At 31.6% G+C, this 22,254-nt stretch overlaps 1 protein-coding gene across 2 annotated transcripts in view; it reads left to right on the top strand.

Annotated features, from left to right (window-relative positions):
- The window catches only part of LOC120588157 (UDP-glucuronosyltransferase 2A2), a 68,577-nt gene that overhangs the window by 7,169 nt on the left and 39,154 nt on the right, over positions 1-22,254 (top strand). The window contains exons 1-2 of one of the 2 annotated variants that reach the window (XM_039845358.1): positions 1,805-1,915; positions 5,534-6,389. In XM_039845358.1, coding sequence (XP_039701292.1) covers positions 5,648-6,389 — 742 coding nt within the window. In that variant the 5' untranslated portion in view covers positions 1,805-1,915; positions 5,534-5,647. Of the gene's footprint in view, positions 1-1,804; positions 1,916-5,533; positions 6,390-22,254 lie in introns of those variants that run through there. The other variant, XM_039845360.1, reaches the window with a different exon arrangement.

Here is a 22,254-nt window from a genome sequence, read left to right as displayed (position 1 = left end):
TTTTCTCTCTTCCTTCTGTATTTTTAAATTGAACTTAATATTGATTTGTTAGAACTTTTCAAATCACTGCTGGTAGAATTCCCTTTCCATGATGACTCATGAGCCTTAGACAAGACATTTAAGATAAAATTATTTCTGGGTCATGCGAAATTCCCAGAGAAATCTATCACACTTTTTTTGCTCCCACTTAATGAAAGAAATGGAGGGTCATAATTTTTATAGGTATAATCTTGAATTTTATATTGTTAATCTAAAAATTGAAGGCCAAAGTGAGAGGCAACAAGCATTTATTTGAAGGTAAAACAAATAACTATTCTGCAAGCACTAATTAAGGCAGAAACTCATTGTTTCAATTAGGAGACAAAGGGAAGGGATATTTATGAGAAGAAGGGGAATAATTATATCAGTAGAAAGAAGGCATTTCTTTTGGTGCAGATAAGCTAACATAGTGATGCTAATTCTAAACAATGTTTTTAATTTTTAGTTCGATAGTCACAATATCTGCTTTCTTGTTATCCTTGCAAACAGTACTTTGGAACACAATGTTTTTTAGGCCCAGTCCAAAGGTTATTTTGCCCTGTTTGAACATCCCTGTTTGAAGCATGGAAGTAGGCAGCTCTGAGTCTAGTAATGTAACTATGTTTATATATTAGATTATATATATTAAATATACATTTACATATATATTTAATACATATTTTACAATATCTGTGTATTTCTTAAAATAAGTCATTTGTGAGCTTTGTTAATAGTAGATCGTTTGTGACTTGCCTGGAGACAGCATAATTGGCCCTGTGGAGGAACTTGCAGTGTTTCAAAACATTTGCACTATAGGGGCAGAAAAACAAATTTTCCTCCTATCTTTCCAAGTTCCTCTGGCTGAGCTAATAATCAGATTAACATGAGACAGATCAAGAGGAGAAAATAACCAAATTTATTATATATATACATACAGGGGTTCTTGAGGACAGATCTGGCGGTTAGGCTCTTATGCCACTTTGAGCTAAAGAGAAGGGGAAAGCGTAGTTTGGGACTTCAAAGAGCAAGAGGACAATTCACATGAAGATAGAATAGTAAGTGTTTGGTAAATAAATGTTGGCTGGGACATCTTTAACAATGAGGCACAGAAATGACTTGGATCAAAGGGGCCTTGCTAAGTTCCTCCCTGTCTAACACATACTTGTTCACATTCACTATAGTTATCTACGATGATAACTCCTTTCCTAGAACAGATTTTCTATCTAAATTCTTTTAGGCAGTTAGGGGGAAGATTAAAGGTTTTTTTCTTTGTTTTCATTTCTTGAAAGTAGCCAGCTTAAAATAGTTATTTTCCCAAAAGACATAGTTAGTAGTTGCAAATTCTGCCTCCCTTGGCACCAAAGCTCAGGTGCCCGAGTGGGCCATTGTCTAAGGAGCGAAAGAGAGGTGATGATGAGGTCTGGTTAAATTGGTCATTTTTAAAGTAAGATTCTTTCCCAATGATATTGTATATAGCTAACATTTATTCAGCACAGATGCTGTTCTAAATAATTTATATACATTGTTTCATTGAGTCCTTATAACTATAGGAAATAGACCCCATCATTCTTCCCCATTTTGTAATGAGGAGGCTAGTAATTTGCCTGAGGTATAATCAAGAAAGTGATGAAGCATTGATGCCAGACCTGGAGTTTAAAAGAAAGCTCTAGGAAGATACTCAGTTTACATACAACGAAACAAAGGGAGAAAATTCATCTAAATTTAAGCCTTCAAAGAACTAACTAAATGACAATTAAAAAACTCAAAATTGAAGCACTGCAGTGTGGCTAAAACTTTAAGGTACTAAAGAGTTGATTACTCATTTCCTAAAATACTATAAAGGCTGGTTTCCAGGCTTTTGTGGCATTTGGGGCCTCCTCCAATCTGAGAGACAAAGGTAAGTGAATCAGCACAATTAAATCCTAGCCATCCTGTGCAATGCTCAGGAGCACACAGGAGGGAGTGACCCTTAAGCCAGGGTATGTCTTAGGAGAGAACAAAGAAAATATAAGAAAGAACTACCATACAAAAATGTTGTCTGAAGAATTATTAATTTAAACTAATAGGATTATATATATTTTAAGAAACTTTATTCTTTTAATTTTATACAGATGAACTAAATATTCTTCAGCAAATGTTACATACAAAATCTTATCGAATAAGATTCTGAGAAATTTTTATCTGTTTTATTACCCTCTGGAGTCCTTCATTAGAAGTAAACAGATTGGGATGAAAATGAGAACTTAATTCAAAGTACAAAGATAAAATTCTATTTAGTACAAATTTTCTATGGCTGATCTATTTTTAACTCATGGTACTTATGTAGTGATATTTCATAGGCATGTGTTTTTAATATTATTTTCTGGGCTCTTTAGTATGTTTAAGATATATTATCAAATATTCATATATTCGAGCAAAATTATTTGCAATTATGAAATGTAATATTTTCTCATTTTTACTGTTATAAAATATATCTCAACTATTGGATTTAAAAAGTAGAATACAGAAGAACATTGGACTGGGAACCATAATACTTACATATTCATCTGATCTGCCATTTACTTGTGTCCGGGATGAGAAGAATTCCTCCCTCTACTGTTCTTTACTTATTACAGCTGGATCGATAATAAAATAATAAAATTGACATGAGACTAGATTAATAGGAGAAAAATCAATTTAATATGTGCACGTAGGAAGTCATTATATGATATTCAGATCATAGAATGAAGCCCAAAGAAATGATGGAGCCAGGAACCCTTTTTATACTTTTTAGACAAGGAAACAATAAATTTGTGAGAAGCTGACAGGACTAAGGGGAAAAAAGAAGTTAGAGTTCATTTGAAAGGAATGTAAGCAAGGTTTGAGTATTCATTAATGAGAAATTTAAACAAGGTAGTCAATGATAAAAAAAAAAAACAACAAGGCTTGTTTATACAGACCGTTTGGCTTTGAGTTGTTTAACTCTAGCAGTAAGGGATGTCTTTCAGGTGTAGGGAGGACACCCTTCCTGTAAAGGATTTATTTCCTGAATTTGAAAAGACAGGGGAGGGTCAAGGTGCCCTTCTGAAGCTAGCTGATTGTCAAGTAACTTTAATTCAAAGTAATCAATATGTAGTTGTGGAATATTTTGGGGGAACCTATCTTGGGTCCTGGTACTAGCATTGTAACTTTGAGATTATTCAAACTTCTCTTGATCCATTTTCTTGCAAATGGAGTTATACAAACTGGATCCGTGGTGTCTCCAGAATGACAATCCCACTGTACTGTTTATTCAATCCTTATTCAGAATAGCTATTAATGAATTCAAAATCAAACAAATATGTTATTTTAAATTACTGAATTTTATTTTGCCATGCAATCAGACATATTCGGTAGAAGTTATTATTTTTTTCATTGATGGAAATTCAAATTTAAAGTTAAATCTACATATGTCCCCAAACATAATTTATTTTCTACCATTCTATCACTTTTAAATTTGCAATTATGAACATTTCAGGCATACAGGAAACCAGGGAATAAATGTAACAAACACCTACAATGACATCAATGAGATTAAACACTTTAATATCCAATAATAATTTGAAAACTAAGAACGTATATATCAGCTATTAATTGATTCTGTTATCATCATTGTTCTTCACTAAATTAGATAATTATGTTATTGACCTGAAGAGACCACTTAGTGACAAATTGACTCCTTGAATGCTTTTTCTTTTTTTTTTTTTTTTTTTTTTTATTCAGGGGGAATTTAGGACTGACTATATGTATTTGATTCTGGGACATATTTCAATAAGTTTTTCAGGGCTATCATAGCTATTGCTAGTGAGTAATCTCAGATTAATTATAATATTCCACTTATATGAACCTCAATAATTAAACAAATCTAAGTATTTTATAGATAAGTTTTTAGTTATACTCTGTATGTTGTGTTTTGTCTCCTTTTCATTTGAAGCAACAGATTTCTTTACAAAGATATTTCAAATTCTCTTCACTAGGCCTATTCTAATGACCATCAAGATTATTCATACTCTTTTCTTGCTCTTTTGTTTCTAAGGGACTGCCATTATATACAAACTAATGCTGACTCATAAAAGGACACAAATATAATAATTTTAAATGCATCACTTCTCTCTCCCCTCTTTATCTTTCTCTGCCTTCCTGGTCCTTTTATTACTTGAGAGTCTGAAATTATACAATTCAAGGTTGATGACTGTGAAGAAAAAACCACCACTTGATTTCTATTTTCGGTTCTTGGTTTCCATCCTTTTAATCACTTTATTTGTTCTTATTTTCTCTTTTTAAATGGCAGCCTCTAATAATTTTAACTTTTAAAATAGCATTATTATATAGTTGCCCTTGTTCAGTTTGTCATCCACTAAGAATCTCAACTGAGAGATATCATTATATCCGTGTGTAGGCAGCCATTCTGTAACCAGCCCACTGATTTACTAATCAATCTTTAAGCAAATTTATTAAACTGCTAATATTACTAACCTCTTGCTCTGAATCGAAGAGTTTACAAAGCAGGTTTGCAGACATCATTGCTAATCTACAAGTTAGTATAACAAATTAATATTAGTATCTCATCAATACATGATAAAACCAAGAATGAGAGGGTCTAGGTAATGAATTTGGGCTCTTGAACTCTAGTATCCACCTAATTTTATCTACTTACTACACAGCTCTGAGTGAAAAAGTATGTTGTTCCTTAGTGTGTGATGCTCTATGTCTTTGATTTGTGTGTGAAGATATCATATGGAAGAAAGTGACAAATTCACTATAATAGATATCATATGGAAGAAAGTGACAAATTCACAATGATCAATTTGCTTCATCAGAGAAGAAAACTGTCCTCCATCAAATGTGTAGTAATTTACTCTATAACCTAATTAACATAAAACATTTTGAGATGTTTGACCAAATGTCCTCTAAGTGATGCTTGTTTTAAACTTCTTTCTAAATATGAGCCATGGGGAAATGATAATAATGCTAGTCATCATGTATTGCCAAAGTTTCTAAAACTTATAAAACTGAAGCATAACATTGTACAAATCCAACAATGAGTCAAATGATGTTATGATTATAGTCCCGATTGTACTACTTTGTAATATGTTTTAAATATGCAACTCAACATTAGTTTCATTATCCATGCAACTGAGTAAATAACATGCCACACAAGATTGTGAAAAGAATTGAATCAGATAATGCATGTATAAATGCATGTATGTCTTTATCATAAAGACATACAACTTAAAGTACTATACGTTTTGACAAAGTGGCTTTAGCAGTGAGAACTGTTATTTTTCATTTAACCTAATTTTGGAAAAATATATTAAAGTGAAGACATATTCTATAAATCATAGTATCACAGAGCACACAGATACCAGGCTTAGGACCTGCCTGTTTTTTGTTTGTTTGTTTGTTAAAATAGAACCATATTTCATTTCTGTTGTTGAAATAATCATGTTAATGCATATAAGAATTTTAATTATATTGTTTTCCTTTTAATCTATAGATCAATTGACCTATGAATGAGTGTAGCCATTACATTAAATATTATTTTATTTGTAAAAGCCTTTCTTGAATATACTTTGAAAGTTTCTTTTCATCTAAAAAGAGCCACAGTAGGATGATTTCCATAATGAATATCATCATGTCTAAGAAGTTTGTTTGTCTGCTGGTTTTTAATTTGACTCTGACTGAAATTGTTCTCAGTGGGAATGTGCTAATTTGGCCAACGGATGGTAGCCATTGGTTAAATATTAAGATCATTCTAGAAGAACTGATTCAAAGAAATCACAACGTGACTGTACTGGCTTCATCGGCAACTCTATTCATCAACTCCAAACCTGATTCTCCTGTGAATTTTGAGGAGATACCTGTTTCCTTCAAGAAGAGCAATGTAGATTCCGTTGTTGAACATATGATAATGCTGTGGCTAGACCATAGACCAACTCCTCTCACACTCTGGACTTTCTACAAAGAACTAGGAAAACTCCTAGATACTTTTTTTCAAATTAATATACAGCTCTGTGATGGAGTATTAAACAATCCCAAGTTAATGTCAAGACTTCAGAAAGGTGGTTTTGATGTGTTGGTAGCTGATCCAGTAACAATTTGTGGGGACTTGGTTGCTCTGAAATTAGGAATTCCATTTGTGTATACTTTGAGGTTCTCTCCAGCCTCTACAGTGGAGAGACACTGTGGGAAAATCCCAGCACCTACCTCTTATGTACCTGCAGCCTTGTCAGAGCTCACTGACCAGATGACCTTTGGTGAAAGGGTTAAAAATATCATATCTTATTCTCTGCAAGACTATATATTTCAGTCCTACTGGGGAGAATGGAATTTATACTACAGCAAAGTTCTAGGTAAGTCTAAAGCATTCTCTTATTAATGATTCCAGAAACATTATTTATTCCTATTGTTAATATAGCAAAAGGTTTCTATCTCACTACATATGTCAAGCTAAAGCAAATATGCTTATTATATCTTCAGACAAGTTCCTGACCATTATATTTGGATAAATTCCTTAAAAATGGAATGGTGGTATTAATATGTATGCTATTAAGGCAAATAATCTTGTGCCTCTTTAAGTAATAGCTTTTCAATGTGTGAATGAATCTTCAAATATAAATGAAAGTACCTTCACTCAGATAAATTATGACACTACCAAAAATACCTTGGCAAACATTTTGAAGTGATACATGATTTACTTTCCCTCTTTGATTCTTCTTTCTTTTCTTTGAAGAAAATTTCTAAAAGCCTAAGGTTGGGCATGGGGAAACTGAGTTTATACCTTCCACTGCCTCTCACTATCTCTCTATCCTTAGGCTCCTCTGGATTTTTGAGCTTGCATTGTCTTCAAGTTAATTTCTCAGTATCCTTTGGCAAGCCTCAAGGTTCCCTGCCTTGCAGACTTTTTATGAGAATCAAACAAAATAATACAAACTGTCAAGGCCAGTTCTGGTTGGCTATTTATATTACTTATCTTTCTGACCTTCGTGAGCCTTCTTTCCTTTATTTTTTTATTCTCTTCTCCCTTGAATATTTTCTTTTTCTGTACATCTATCAATAGTACCAGGGGCATTCATTAACAGAAGGAATTAATAGTTGATGCAAATATCATTGGTTCTTTCTTACAATGGCAATATTCAAAATACTATTATTTTACACACTCCTCCCCTCCTTCCTCCTTCTCTCTTCCTCCCTCCATTTTTTTTCTCATTAGTTCCCTCCTTTCCTTCCTTCCCTGTCTCTCTCCCTTTCTCCTCCCTCTTTTCCTTCCTTTCCTCTCTCCCTTCCTCTCTCCCTCATTTCCTTCCTTCCTTCCTTCCTTCCTTCCTTCCTTCCTTCCTTCCTTCCTTCTTTCCTTTCTGCCTGCTTGCTTGCTTTGTACAAAAAAGTATTTATTAAACACTAACCCAGTACCTACAACTTTTCTACATACTGGGAATACAATAGTTAGCAAAACAGATCAAAATTTCTACTCTACCCCCATAAAGGTTACATTCTAGTAAGAGGAGACAGACAGTAAATAAATAAATATGTAAAATATATAGCATGTTAGACTATATAGTAAAGTAAGAAGACTGGATAGTTCTGGGAATAGGGTTACATTTTTAAATAAGATGGCCAGGGAAGGTCTCAGATGAAACGGTGACATTGGAACAAAGACCTGAGGGCAATGCAGGTGAAAGCCAATAGACTCTCTAGAAGTAGAGCATTTCAAGCATAGATAAGAGTAAGTGCAAAGGCCTGTGGCAAGTCACAGTTTCAGAAATATTCTTACTATATCTTGATATTAATCTTACCTTTCACAAGTAGAATTTGCATATATATTTTTTATTTCCTTCATTTTGGAATATTCTTCATCCAATTTTTATTACTTAAACTTGTAAACTTCATCATGGAATTGGTCTATAGGGAGGACTGAACATATCACACATATAACTAAACAAGTGCAAGGTAATTTAAATTTGCATGCATTTTTGAAGATATGATAATTAGAATTTTGAAAATAAAATTTTGATTTTATAATCTTTAAATGCAACTTAACTATATTTTCTTTATCTCTGAATTCCAAATTTCATATGCCTTAAAAGACATTTTGCTATAATTTAGATGTTAATCATATAATTATTTTCTAGGACATCTGAAATGTGTTTAATAATAATTATCACTGTCCATATATGTATCACAGACTGACTATTACAGGTACTGAATGAAATAACAGTCCAGATGCCTTAAATAAGTGGGTTACAAAAAGTAAGATGGTAAAGGGTCTTGAAAAGCACATAAGATTGTAGGTTCAAGTTCCACCTTCCAACTGTGTGGTCTCAGACAAGTAGCCTAAATTCTGAGCCACAATGTGTCCTGCTGTTTTAAAATGGGTAATTATTTCTTTTGTACTCCTTCGGAAGATCATACGACACCTCCATAGCATATGTATAGATATGCTATGTCAATTATAAAGAATTACACTAATGTTGAATGTTTTTCACATAAACTACACAAGAACTTTGCAATGACAAAGTTCTTGTACTACCATGAAGTTCTGTACATAGAAAGTAGTCAATGAATATTAGCAGATAATAAATGGCCTCTGGAATGTATTAAATCGTCCTTCTCAATAGAAGCCATGTCAAATTATATAATGTGTGAAAAACCCAACTTCTCATTCTCACAGGATAATAATCTATTGCAGAAATCCCATATGTTGAGAAATTAAGTGTATTATTTACTTAAATCCTTTATGCTCCTCATGTTACCAAATATATTTGAACAACAAATAGCTACCTTGAATATTTTATTTCAACTTCAAATATACTATCAGGAAGAAATAGTATAATCCAATTTTCCTTTTGTTTGCAATTACATTTTTTCAGGTATTAGGAACACCTGGAAACTGTAAACTGATACTAAAATAGGGCAGGTACCTTACATTTGATATTATTATGTTTGAACAAAAGAGATTTAATAACATATCAAATTTCTGTGGAGTTTTCATTTCAGTGGCTGTTCTTCAGTTTTATGGGGGAAAAAAATAGACCAGAAAAATAGCATGTTTAACAACAGTAAGAAAAACCCCAAAAATATATATTGAAGGACATAGAAGTCAAAAAGAAATATCTAGCTGCGTTGGTTAAAAATCCTTTTTTATTTATCAGGGAGATCATCTAAATCTATGGATGACACAAACAAAAATTTATCAATTCAATTTTAAAATGCTTTTGACACCTATTGAAACAGGAATATTTGGGAATATGACCATCATTGCTATGCATATCTAGCAGTGACTCTATTAACAAATCTTGCCCAAGCCAAGTGTTCTGCAGGACATCTTCAACTTGCACTGAGCCAGATCTCTCCCCCTTGACAGAACTACTGTCCAACTTGCACTGAGCCAGATCTCTCCCCCTTGACAGAACTACTGTCCAACATGTAGATCATTCTCACGTGGGTAGGATTTGGAACTAGCTTTAGCTGCAGCTGTGAAAAGGCAAGGGCTTGAACACTGTAGTAAAAATAGTTTAATAGGTAAGGCAACTTGGATGGCCCCATTTTGCCTGTGTCTTTTGGTTTCCTTGTCTGTGCTCATCTTTCTCAGTGCACTGCAGATGAGCAGAGTGAGTAGCGTAGCCAACTTTCACCATATCAGTACCATGTTGGTTCCTTGTTGACCTCTTTTTCTCTGCTGCTAAATTTTAGATGTAGTTCCTACAACTAATGCTATCTTTTTCCAGCTCATAAAAAAAGATGAGCCTCTAAACATTTTCTCTCTATGCCACTTGCCTAAAACTGGGCTAGATCACTCATATTATTTATAACAGATCTCTGGCTCCCTTTCTGAGTCCAGTATTTTGTTTGTTTTTCTGTGTCCCACTCCCATTCTAATCCCCACTCCTGACCTTCCACCCCTTTTATTTCTGTATTTTTTAACTTAAAAAAAATGTTTTAACTACAGTTGACATTCAATATTATATTAGTTTCAGGGGTACAGCATACTTGGCTATCTCTGTTAATCTGCCATCATATGAGTTTTCTAATCCCTTCTCATATGGAGCTTTCCTGTGGTCAGTGCTGTGAAGTTTTTCTTGTTTTGTTTTGTGTAACCTTTCACTTGAAGTAAAACATAATTAAAGATTTACCAAAAAAAAAAAAAAAAGAGAGAGATTTATAGCTCACTGAAATTTCACAATGTAAACCCACCAGTAACAAAATATTATTACATCTCATAACTGTTTATCATTCCTCATACCAGTCCCTACAACTTTCAACTAAGGGCGAACATTTTCTTGCCTTCTAATACTATATATTAATTTTGCCTGATTTTAAACTTTGTAAAAATGAACCACATATTATGTGCTCTTTTTTAATTTTGCTTCTTTTATTTAACATCATTTTTTAAAATATTTGTTCAAGTTGTTTCATGTAGGTATAGTTCATTTGTTCGTTCTCATAGTTATATACATATTCTATTGAATTAATATACCACATTTTACTTATGCATTCTACTCTTGATAGACATGTAGACTATCTTGGTTTGGGTTATTTATGATGTACACTGCTGTAAACATTCTTGTACATATCTTCTGGTAAATATACATGTGCCATATGTTAGGTATATACATGAGAGTGAAATTGCTAGGTCATAGGATATGCCTATGTTTAGCTCTAGTAGGTATTACTAAAATCTAGTTTAAAATCAAATGATTGTACCAATTAATAACCCCATCATCCAGTTACTAGACTTTCAGTTGTTCTCTATTTCTACCAACACTTGGAGCTTTCCTTGGCTGTTTTTGTTTGTTTTTATTGTAACCATAATGTTGATGTGTAGAGTTATCCTATTATTTTTTTATTAAGGGCTAATTTACACGTGGTTTAAAAAGTACATAAAGTATACAGTGTGATTTGCCAAATGTATGTACCTCTGTAACCAGCACATCAATCTCTTGGATCTCTTTCTAAGAAAGCAACTCTTCAGACTTTCTTAGACATTTCTGAGACAATATTTCTTATCGCTTTAGTTTTCATTCTTTGTTCTTACTAACTTGTATTTTTTCTTTTGTGGCCTTTTTAATGCATCCTCTAATTATTTTAATTGTAAGAGTAACGTAATTACATTGTCACATGTGTTCAGTTTGTGATCCATCAAGAATCTCTGATCTAGTCCTCTATTTAATGATTCTACAGTTAATTAATGCCTTTGCCAATGGTACCATGTTTATTGTTAACTTAATAAGTAAACATTCTTAGTAAACACCTACTTGGTACTAAGCACTTTGATAAGTACATTGAAGATATTATTACTAATCCACACCCCAAACAGCCAAAAATGATCATTATCTACTTTTTTTATACATGAGGCATTAGAAACTCGAAAAGATTAAGTAATTGCTAAGCTCACAAAATATGTATTTGAACAAGATAAAAACCTAAATATATTTAATTCACTACATAAAGTGTGTGGTTCCCAAGAATAAGCCATTCCATAGTTTTCACGTTTTTAATTTTTTTTTAATCCAGGTTTTTAATTTTAGAAATCATGGATAGGAAAAGAATAAAACGAGACTGCCCAACTCCCTCTCGCCCTTTGCTTGGTGATCTGGTGTTTCCTATGAGCATTCTCTTATCTAACTTACCTAAGGACACTGCTATGATATCTTTTTAACTTGACACAATTTGTTTTGCAAGTTAAAAATCTTTTGAGTATTTTGGTGCAAACTGTCTTTATTGTTATAGAGGAGTGTATGGTCCTGAGTTTGCAGAACTCTGCTCTGCCTTATACAAGGCTGCATCTCAGAAAAGAGCATGTAAGGCCCAGGTGCTCTTGGCCTCTCCTGCTTGTGTTCATTGCCATATGAATTTAAATATATAGCAGGTCCTTGAATAATATCATTTTGTTTAACGTTGTTTTGTAGAACTTTAATGAAAAAAAAAACAAAACAAATAAAAACAAGAATTCCAAGTAGGGATCACGGGGTAGAGTTTGCACATTCTACCCACATCTGTGTGGGTTTTCTCTGGGTACTCTGGTTTCCTCCTATATCCCAAGACGTGCATGTGAGGCGACTTAATATGTTTAAATTGTCCCAGTGTGAATGAGTGTGAATGTGTAAGTAGCCCGTCAATGGAAGGATGTCCTACTCAAAGTAGATTCCTGTCTTGCACTCTGAGCTATGGGGATAGGCTCCAGTAGCTCATGACTCTGAACTGGAATAAGTGCTTTGGAAAAAATGATTTTAGTTGTTTTTATTAATTTTTTAAATGCATGTATAGCTTACATTTATTTTAATGTTTAATATCAGAAGTGTTTTGAGTCTTTATTTAGAAGTTTGATGATTTTTTTGTGTGTGTGACCAAAAAGATGTCGTAAAAACTTGTCTTATTTCTATCAATTAGGCTACAGTAAAATTAGTTTCTTTATTGAGGTAGCAGCTTCCAAGAATATATCGATCACGTTAAGTGAGGACTTACTGTACTCTTAACTAGCTCCTGAGGAGGAAAAGAACTATTGCTATTTTTATGACAGTTAAGTGTGACTATTTAGTTTAAAATAACATTTTTATTGAGTCTGTTTCAAAAATATATTATTTTTCACTTTTTAAAATCATCTTTTGCACCTTCTTGAGTGTTGACCAGTTTCTTATATGGGTTTTGCATATTTGTTGTTACACTTCAGCCAATTGATTTAACTTTGTTGTTGTTGGATCATAAATAGGTTTCTCTTCATTTTTATTTTACTGGTCATTTGTATACATAAATCCTAATTATCACTTAGTTTTAATTTGTATATGTTTTAAATTTAGTTGAAATGACTAAATTTTGCTCATAAGTTAACTTGCTCGTTTTTTAGTCATGTGAAAAAAGTATCAATTAATTCCTATTATATACAGTGTTTTCTTTTGTAAATCAAAATAATCAAATTTTGTCAACTGGTTTTTTTCCACCTAAGTCAAAAATTATATAGTTTTCTAGTTAAGTTAATAGAGATGAATGGATTTCTTATTATTGAGTTATTTCTGGAATGATTTTACGAAATACTGTCATGAAATTTCTTTAGAGTTTCCAAGCCATATTATAGATATTTTATAAAAGTAATCTTTAAGTTTTCCTTCTTTTCCCATGCTTGTACACTTTCAAAGCTTTGATATTTTCTGATATTGTAAAGTTTAGTATAATATTTTTTTACACAAGATATAATTGACATATAATATTGTGCAAGTTTAATGTGTACAAAGTAATGATTTGTTGTATGAATATAATGTGAAATGATGATCAAAATAAGCTTAGTTAACACATCCATCATCTCATATATTTAAAATTTGGATGCATGTGTGTGTGTGTGTGTGTGTGTGTGGTGTGGTGAGAATTTTTAAAAACTACTTTCTCAGCAACTTTTGAATATACAACACAGTATTGTTAAATATAGTCACCATGTTGCACATTACACCCCCAGAACTTATTTATCTTACAACTGGAAGTTTGTACCCTTTGACCACTTTCACCCACTTCCATCACCCCCAAACCCCCAACCTGGTAACCACCATTCTACTCTGTTTCTATGAGTTTGACTTTTTTTCAGATTCCACATAAGTGAGATCATACAGTAATTGCCTTTCTCTGTTTCACTTGTTGTACTTAACACGATGCCCTCAAATTTTGTTCATGTTGTTGCAAATGGCAGGATTTCCTTCTTTTTTCTGGCTTATATATATTCCATTGTATATACACACCACAACTCCTTTATTCATTTATTTATCGATAGATGCTTAGATTGTTTCCCTATTTTGGCTATTATGAATAACGCTGCAATGGACATGGGAGTGCAGATATCTTAGGCATAGGGATTTCAATTCCTTTGTCTATATATCCAGAAGTAGGATTGCTGGATCAGATGATAGTGCTATTTTTAAATTTTTGAGAAACCTCCTTACTTTTTTTCATTGTGACTATACCAATTATATTCCCACAGAGAGGGCACAAGGGTTTCCTTCTCTCCATATTCTAACCAACTCTTGTTATCTCTTGTCTTTTTGATAATAGCCATTCTAACAGGTGTGAACTGATATCTCATGGTTTCGATTTGCATTTAATTTGATGATCAGTAAAGCTGAGCACCTTTTTAGGTACTCATTGACCATTTATACGACTTTTTTGGAAAAATATCTCTTCACTGGATTATGTACTGTCGTTGTTGTTGTTTTTGCAATTAAGTTGTATGAATTCCTTATATTTTTTAAATAGTAACCCCTTAACAGATAAGTGATTTTCAAATATTTTCTCCCATTATGTAGGTTGCTTTTTCATTTTGTTAATTATTTCCTTTGTTATATAGCATTTTAGTTTGACATAGTTTCATTTATTTATTTTCGCTTTTGTTGTTTATGTTTTGGGTGCATATCCATAAAATTATTGCCAAGGCCAATAGCAAGGAGCTTTTTTCCTTATGTTTTCTTCTAGAAATTTTATGGTCTCAGGTCTTATATTTGTCTTTAATCGATTTTGAAGTTAATTTTTGTAGTGGTTTAAGATAGGAATATGATTTCTTTCTTTTCAATGTGAAATTTTAGTTTTCCCAGCACCAGTTATTGAAGTGACTGTCTTTTCTTCATTTTTTTTTTTTTTTGGCTTCCTTGTCAAGTATTAGTTGACCATATATGCATTAGTTTATTTCTGGGCTTTCAATTTTGTTCTATTAGTCTATATATTTGTTTTTATACCAGTATTATACTGTTTTAACCACTATAGTTTTGTAATATAGTTTGAAATTAGGAAGTGTGATGCCTTCAGCTTTGATTTTCTTTCTCAGGATTGCTTTGGCTATTCAGGGTCCTTTATGGTTTCATACAAATTTTAGAATTGTTTTTTCAGTTTCTGTGAAAAATGACAATTAAACTTAATAGAGATTTCATTGTACCTATAAATTGTTTTAGGTACTATGAACATTTTAACAATATTAATTCTTACGATCCATGAATACAAGATATCTTTCCATTTATTTGTGTCTTCTTTAATTTCATTCATCAATGATTTAGTTTTCCATGTACAGATCTTTCACTCCCTTGGTTAAATTTATTCCTAAGTATTTTATTGTTTTTGGTGAAATTATAAATGAGAGAAAATTAATTTTTTAAAAAAATTTATTTTTCAGGTGTTTCATTTTTAGTGTATAAGAATACAACTGATCTTTGTATCTTGCAATTTTATTAAATTCATTTATTTCTAACAGTATTTTGCTAGAGTCTTTACAATTTTCTGCAGATAAGATCATGTCACCTGTGAACAAAGACAATTTTACTTGTTTCTTTCTGATTCAGATTACCTTTTATTTCTTTTTATGCCTGATTTCCCTGGCTAGGAATTCTGGTATTATGCTGAATAAGAAAGGTGAGAGTGAGCACTTTAGTATTGTTTTGAATTTAGAAGAAAATTTTCAGCCTTTCACCATTAAGTACATTTGGATTTTTTGGTATATTTTCTTCTAAAACACCTTGGGCTGGGGAATTCATTGCAGGAGTCTTTGGAAATTTCTATACTTCCTAAAATTTAGAAGTTTCTCTTTCTACTTGTGTCAATTTGCTTAATGTTAGATAGAATAGATGATGATGATGATGATGATGATGATAGATGATAGCTAGCTAGATAGATGATAGATGATTGATAGATGATAGATAGATAGATAGACAGATAAAACATTATAATGTTATCCTTTATCTAAGTTGTCAAATGTATTTTCTTAGAATTCTGAGAACTAGCTTTTTAAGTATCTTTATATCTATTTTCTTTATATTTTTAAGTTTTTTATTATGAATTTTTCTACTTTTCTTATATTCGCTCCCACATGCAGTCATCTCCCACATTGACTCTAGTCTTGGTTATTTATCTTGCTTTGGCCAATGTGACCTAAGTGAATGTAATACAAGTGACCTCTTAAAAATGGAAACTTATTCTCACTGCTCTGTGAACCTTTTGTTTGTGGTTTAACTTAAGCCAAACAACTGCAAAACATGCAAGTAATGGCCTCTCTGATCAATTAATCCCCTGCTGACCCATGTTCACATGAGTGTGAACTAGACCCGCCCAGATAGCTCTGCTTAATCTAGATCAGAATCGTGAGCAGAGTCATGAGCTAAATAGAAAATAATTAAGACACTAGGCTTTGGATAGTATGTCATTCAAAAATGGAAAACTAATAAAAAGACTTCTAGCTTTGAGTTACACCATTTGTTAATTCTTAGAATTCTACCTTGCCCTTAACCTCTACATAAGTACTCTCTTTTCTGCACTTCAGTATCCAGTGACATGCTATAAATGTTTAACAACTGGCTTTCTGTAGTGAAAGAAAATAATGATGATGATTATGACGATGATGATAATAATAATAATATAAAGCTTCTGTAGCATTTATCGATATCTGTGGTATAAATTCTCCTACCTTGACTAATTTCAAGCTGCCGGTGATGTAACAGCTAGCTTGAAAAACTCCTAAATATTAATAATTAACTATTATGAGCCTCTGCTAGCCAGATCTAGATAACCTCTAGCAGATCTATTTACGACATCAGCCTTGACTCATTCATATGTCAAAGTTCATGGATACTAGTTTTATTATACAGAAAAATGTTGTTCTTTTCAACAAATTTTGCAAAATATTTGGGCCTATACATATGAGGTCCAGATTTTTCTTCATATAACAAATACAAGCATATAAAAATTCTTTGCTTAGCAAAGTAGAAGCTTCTTTTTCATAAAGAAATCTACTCTCCAAGAGATATCTTGGGGAATAAATACCCTCCTCTGTAATTCATTTTTATAGCTACAGTGTGCCCCATCTCCACTATGTATATTATCGGTATATGCATTTTTAACACATACCATGTTTCACTTTTCAGGAACACTGTTATTTTTTTTTAATATCTCTGAAAAGTCAAATGTATAGAATATCTCTATTTCTCCAATATCTTTAAAAATACCTTTTAAAGATTACCTTCTAAGAAAAACATTTTTCTAGGGGAAAAAAATGTCATCTAACACTATGCCAGCAAAGAACTACTGTAACAATTGACTAATCTTAAACATTACATAGTCTTGAAATTTCAATAAAATATTTTCAATGTACTAGATATCTACAGAAAGAGAAGAGAAAAAGTGTGAAATGACAACTTATTGTTTATCTCATATAATATTCTTCATTTCTTTTATTTAAAGATTTGTAATTCCTTTTTGAATTTGGGATTTTTGAATCAAGCCAGCTGTTCTCAAAGTCATGGGCTTTTTACTGCTTATTATTTCATTGACGTGATAAATGTGCTCTATACCTGAAAGTGCAGACCATATGAACACCATCAAAAATAAAAACCATGAAGGCCAGCATGTTTTTTTATTAACACTTGACAATAGGGAATCACGAAAATGTTGGATCTCTGATGTGCCACATTTTTCTAGCCCTTAGTAAAGATAATAGAAATTAGAAACCTGACCATGCTCTATATTTCATGAAGGCAATATTTGAAACAGAAATTTAAAAATATTTTTATCCACATTGTTAAGTTAATGGCACAACATTAGCATGATGTTGTTATAGAGTAGAAAGAAATTCTCCCCAGTTCTGGAAAAAAATTACTACACTTTTAAATGCAGATGCCACATTAATCTGACAAACTTAGTTCTTAACTTTGTAAAATTATGTTATGTCTTTCCCTTTTGGATACAATCCATGGAAGAAATAATTTTAAAGCTGGACTTTATTAAAACTAAAAACTCCTGCTCTGTGAAATACATGTCAAAAAAATAAGAAGACAAGCCACAGAATGGAGTTAATACTTGCAAAAGAATGTCAACATTAAGAATGTTGACTTACCAGTAGGCTAATACTGATGCTGGGATAAAAATATTGGTTCAAATAATAATTGAATGAAAAACAAAGATCGGTTGAATTCAATTTCCAATCCAAGATAAGAATATCTTTTACTTTTTTTTTTTAAAGACTATTTTTAAATCAATTTTAGGTTCATAGCAAAACTGAAAGTAGAGATTTTTTTAATAAATGACATTTATCCAAAATAAATTTTTTAAAAGTATCAAATCTCAACTATATGCAAACCTGATTAAAATATGGGCCAAAACAGTGGGCATATTATTAAAGAAGATCTATAGATGGCAAATAAGCATATAAAAAGATTCTCCACATCATTTGTCATGAGGGAAATGCAAATTAAAAAAACAATGAGATACTATTACATACCTATTAGAATGGTCAAAGTCTGGAACTCTGACAACACCAAATCCTGATGAGGATGTGGAGAAACAGCAACTCTCATACATTGCTAATGGGAATGCAAAACAGTACAACCACTTTGCAAGATACTAGGTGGTTCCTTACACAACTAAACATATTCTTACCATATGATCCAACAATTATGCACCTTACTATTTACCCAAAGGAATTTAAAATTATTTCTACACAAAAACCTGCACATGGGTGCTTATATCAGCTTTATGCATAATTGCCAAAACTTAGAAGCAACTAAGATGTCCTTCAGTAGGTGAATGAATAGATATACTATGATAGATTCAGACAACAAAATATTATTCAGTACTATAGAAAGATAAGCTATCAAACCATAAAAACATGTGGAGAAATCTTAAATGTATATTACTAAATGAAAGAATCCAATATGCATATTACTAAATGAAATAATTCTATCTGAAAATATTGCAGTCAGTATTATCAAACTATATGACATCCCAGAATAGGCAAAATTATGGAAACGATAAAAAGATCAGTGGTTGCCAAGGGTTAGAAGTGTGGGGATGGATGAATAGATGAAGCATAGAAGATTATTTGTGCAGAAAAAATACTCTGTCTGATACTATAATAATGGATACATGAATACATGCCCGTATACATTTGTCCAAACTCATAGAATGTACAACACCAAGAATAAACCCTAAGATATACCATGGAATTTAGGTGATTATAATGTGTCAATATAAGTTTATCAATTGTAACATATATACTACTCTTGTGGGAGATGTTGATAATAGGGAAGGCTATGTATGTGTGGAGGCAGGGGTTGTATGAGAAATCTCTTTACCTTCCTCTCAATTTGGCTATGAACTTAAAATTGCTTTAAAAAATGTCTTTAAACAAAAAAAGGAAAATGGTATCCTTATTTTGAATTAGAACTTGAATTCAACCATTCTTTGTTTTGGATTTAATTATTATTTGATCCAATACTTTTATCCCAGCATCAGTATGAGCCTACTGGTATGTGAACATTCTTCAAACCCCTCAAAACTTCCTAGGTCAATGGCAACTCTTATTCTCATGTACAAATCCTCAATGTGTAATACCTCCAATACGGTCAGCTGGGAAAATTAATAGGCATCCATCAATGCCTATATTCTCACTCTTTTCCTGCCCTTGCTTGATGGGTTGGAACACACACCAATGTGACTAATTTGGGGTAAAGGCTATTCGCTTCATAAAATCTTCTGTATTTCTTGGGAAGTTTTACTCATGTCTTCTAACAATTTCATGGTTTTATAATGGATATCTTGTTTTCTAAATCCCTCTCAATCAGTCTCCTCGCACCATATTGAGTACCTTCTACTGCCTGATGCCATCATCTATAATCAACATATGTTATTATTACCAACTTAATTCTTTTAAACTACCCAGTAAGAAACATGGTTCTTATTCACAGAAAACTAAGTTTTTCAGTTTTTTGTATATTCTTTGTAAATATATCTTTCTGATCCAAAAAACAGTTCTCTTTCTAGAATGCCACACAGCCTCTCCAATTTCGCTTGACTCGGTATAAATTCAGACTGTTGTGACACAGAATTTTCATTTTTAAAAAAATCATACTTATCGTGTCTATTAAACTGTACTTCTTTCTATATTCTTCTAGATATTTACATCTTTTCAAAGTCAGCCAACTAAATAAAAATCAATATTAACTTTCATTCTTAATTTCTATTTTCCATACTAAGCATTATATTTTTCTTGTCTGTCAGTTTTTGTTTATCTTATGGTAATATTAATAATGTTCAAAATAATGCTATAAATTCTGTTATATTTGGAATGTGGAAATATCCTTAATATTGATGTCTCATGATTTCTCAGTATTGATGTCTAAGCAGTTAATCCGTGGATGGCCTACTTTCTTGTAGTACAATCTTCAGTTTTGTATTAAAATCGATGATGATTTAACCCTCTGCTAAAGCATTTTTCTAAACTTTTGGATTATTATTAAGATTTTGCACAATATACCACAAAATATTATAATTAACTTCATTTTTATGGGCAATGAAATAAAAGCCGAGAAAAATTAAGTAACTCTCCCATTCACAAACATCATATTGTACAATATATGAACATAGATCAATTAAACTTCAAAGACCACCCAGTTAATTTCACTTAATACCTTATAGAGATCCCTGTGGTTCTAGGATTAGCTTAAGCTTCAGCTCCCTGTTTTTAGAAAAAGAAATCAATGGGAAGGCAAAAGAAATAATTTGATATTGAGTCTGGCAACACTGATTTTCCTTATCAGAAGAGAAAAATACCATTATGTTCTTTCAAAAGAGGTTATGTCATCATTTAAGTTATTACAACATTTATCTATATCTGGAAAGTGAAGGAATACTACACAGGGAGCAAATGCCATGTAGGTAATATTGTTAACTCTGTCACTTAGTCATGCATTTTTTATAAATATCACAATGTAATAATTTTTTCATGAACACACATACATATAATATATGTAAAATTGATATATAATTATTAATGTGTGTGTTGCAGAATCTATTTACTAGTGATTTCTCCAGCTTTAGTATTGTATTTACAGTTTTGTCCTCGGCATCTCAGTAATACTATGCTACTAACATAATAAAATATTCGATATGTATAATTTTCATGTCCTTGATAATATGTCTATAATCAATGTTTTTTCGTTGTTTACTAGTTTATTTAAAATCTGTCTCATTTATTTGCATATCTCTTTGTTTTCTTTCAGATACTCATTTCGTAATTCCCTTTTCTAATTGGGGTGAAGGGGATCAATATTCATACTGATTTGTTGAAACCTAGAATAAAAACTATAGACATCGTAAAATCTGCTCTAGAATTCTAAAAGAACTCTAATGAAGGTTGTAAAAAATAGAAGATGAAATAGTAATGACACAAGAAAATCATGGCTTGTGGTGCTTGGAAAATGGCAAAATTAGTTTTGGTGTAGTCATGATAAGACTCTAACACAGAGGGTATGGAAAGGAGAATTATGGAGAGTAAAAATGACTCAAAGCACATCTGGGGAAAAGGAAACTGCGTAAAGATTCTGATTCATGTGTTCCCACTTCAGTTGTCTCAGAAATATAGAAAAAAAAATTGGAAAAATAGCCAGATGTAAATGGAGATATTACTATTAGTAAATCTTCTTTAAAACAAAAAAAAAGACAAATGTCTAGATTTGAGCTTCGTAATTTTGTTTTATATAACCCTTGATACCTAAGCAAAATCACATTTAAATCTGGGAAATAAATTAATATAAAATAGTTTCCATGCTGTATTTGGAATATTTGCTATACTTGGATATTCAAGATTAAGGAGTATAGGGAAAACATTTTACATGGAAATTTACTTGCAGTTATGAATTAAACTTTGTTTTATTGAATTATCCATGCTTCACTTATTATTCTTAAGCCTTTCTTATTCCAAAATCATCATTATGTGTGTGTGTGTGTGTGTGTGTGTGTGTGTGTGATGTTGATGTTGTTAATGTTGTTTTTTAATTTTAATTTTATTTTTTTATTAAATTTATTGGGATGTTATTGGCTAATAAAATTATATAGGTTTCAAGTGTACAATTCAGTAATACATCGTATATATATTGCATTGTGTTTCCACCACTTAAAGTTCAATTTCCAGATATTGTTTTCTAAAGTAGAACATATCTATATATATAAAGTGGTATTACATAATACTACATATGTTATATTTAGATATAGGCAATCTATAAAACATTACATATGTATAATATATATGTATAATATGTGACTATTATATATCTATAATATATGTATGTGCAATATTATATGTAGAGATATTTCAAATTTGAAAAACTTTATGTATGTTGAACATATCTCTATATAGTATTATATGTACTATGTATCTTTTAATATTATACAGAGATTATATTATATTACATATAGTATAAATTG

This window comes from Pteropus medius, unplaced genomic scaffold (assembly GCF_902729225.1).
Source record: "Pteropus medius unplaced genomic scaffold, Ma_sr-lr_union100, whole genome shotgun sequence".
Classification (NCBI taxonomy): domain Eukaryota; kingdom Metazoa; phylum Chordata; class Mammalia; order Chiroptera; family Pteropodidae; genus Pteropus; species Pteropus medius.
The sequence above is the reverse complement of the archived record's forward strand: the minus strand, read 5'-3'. Positions and strand labels throughout refer to the sequence as shown.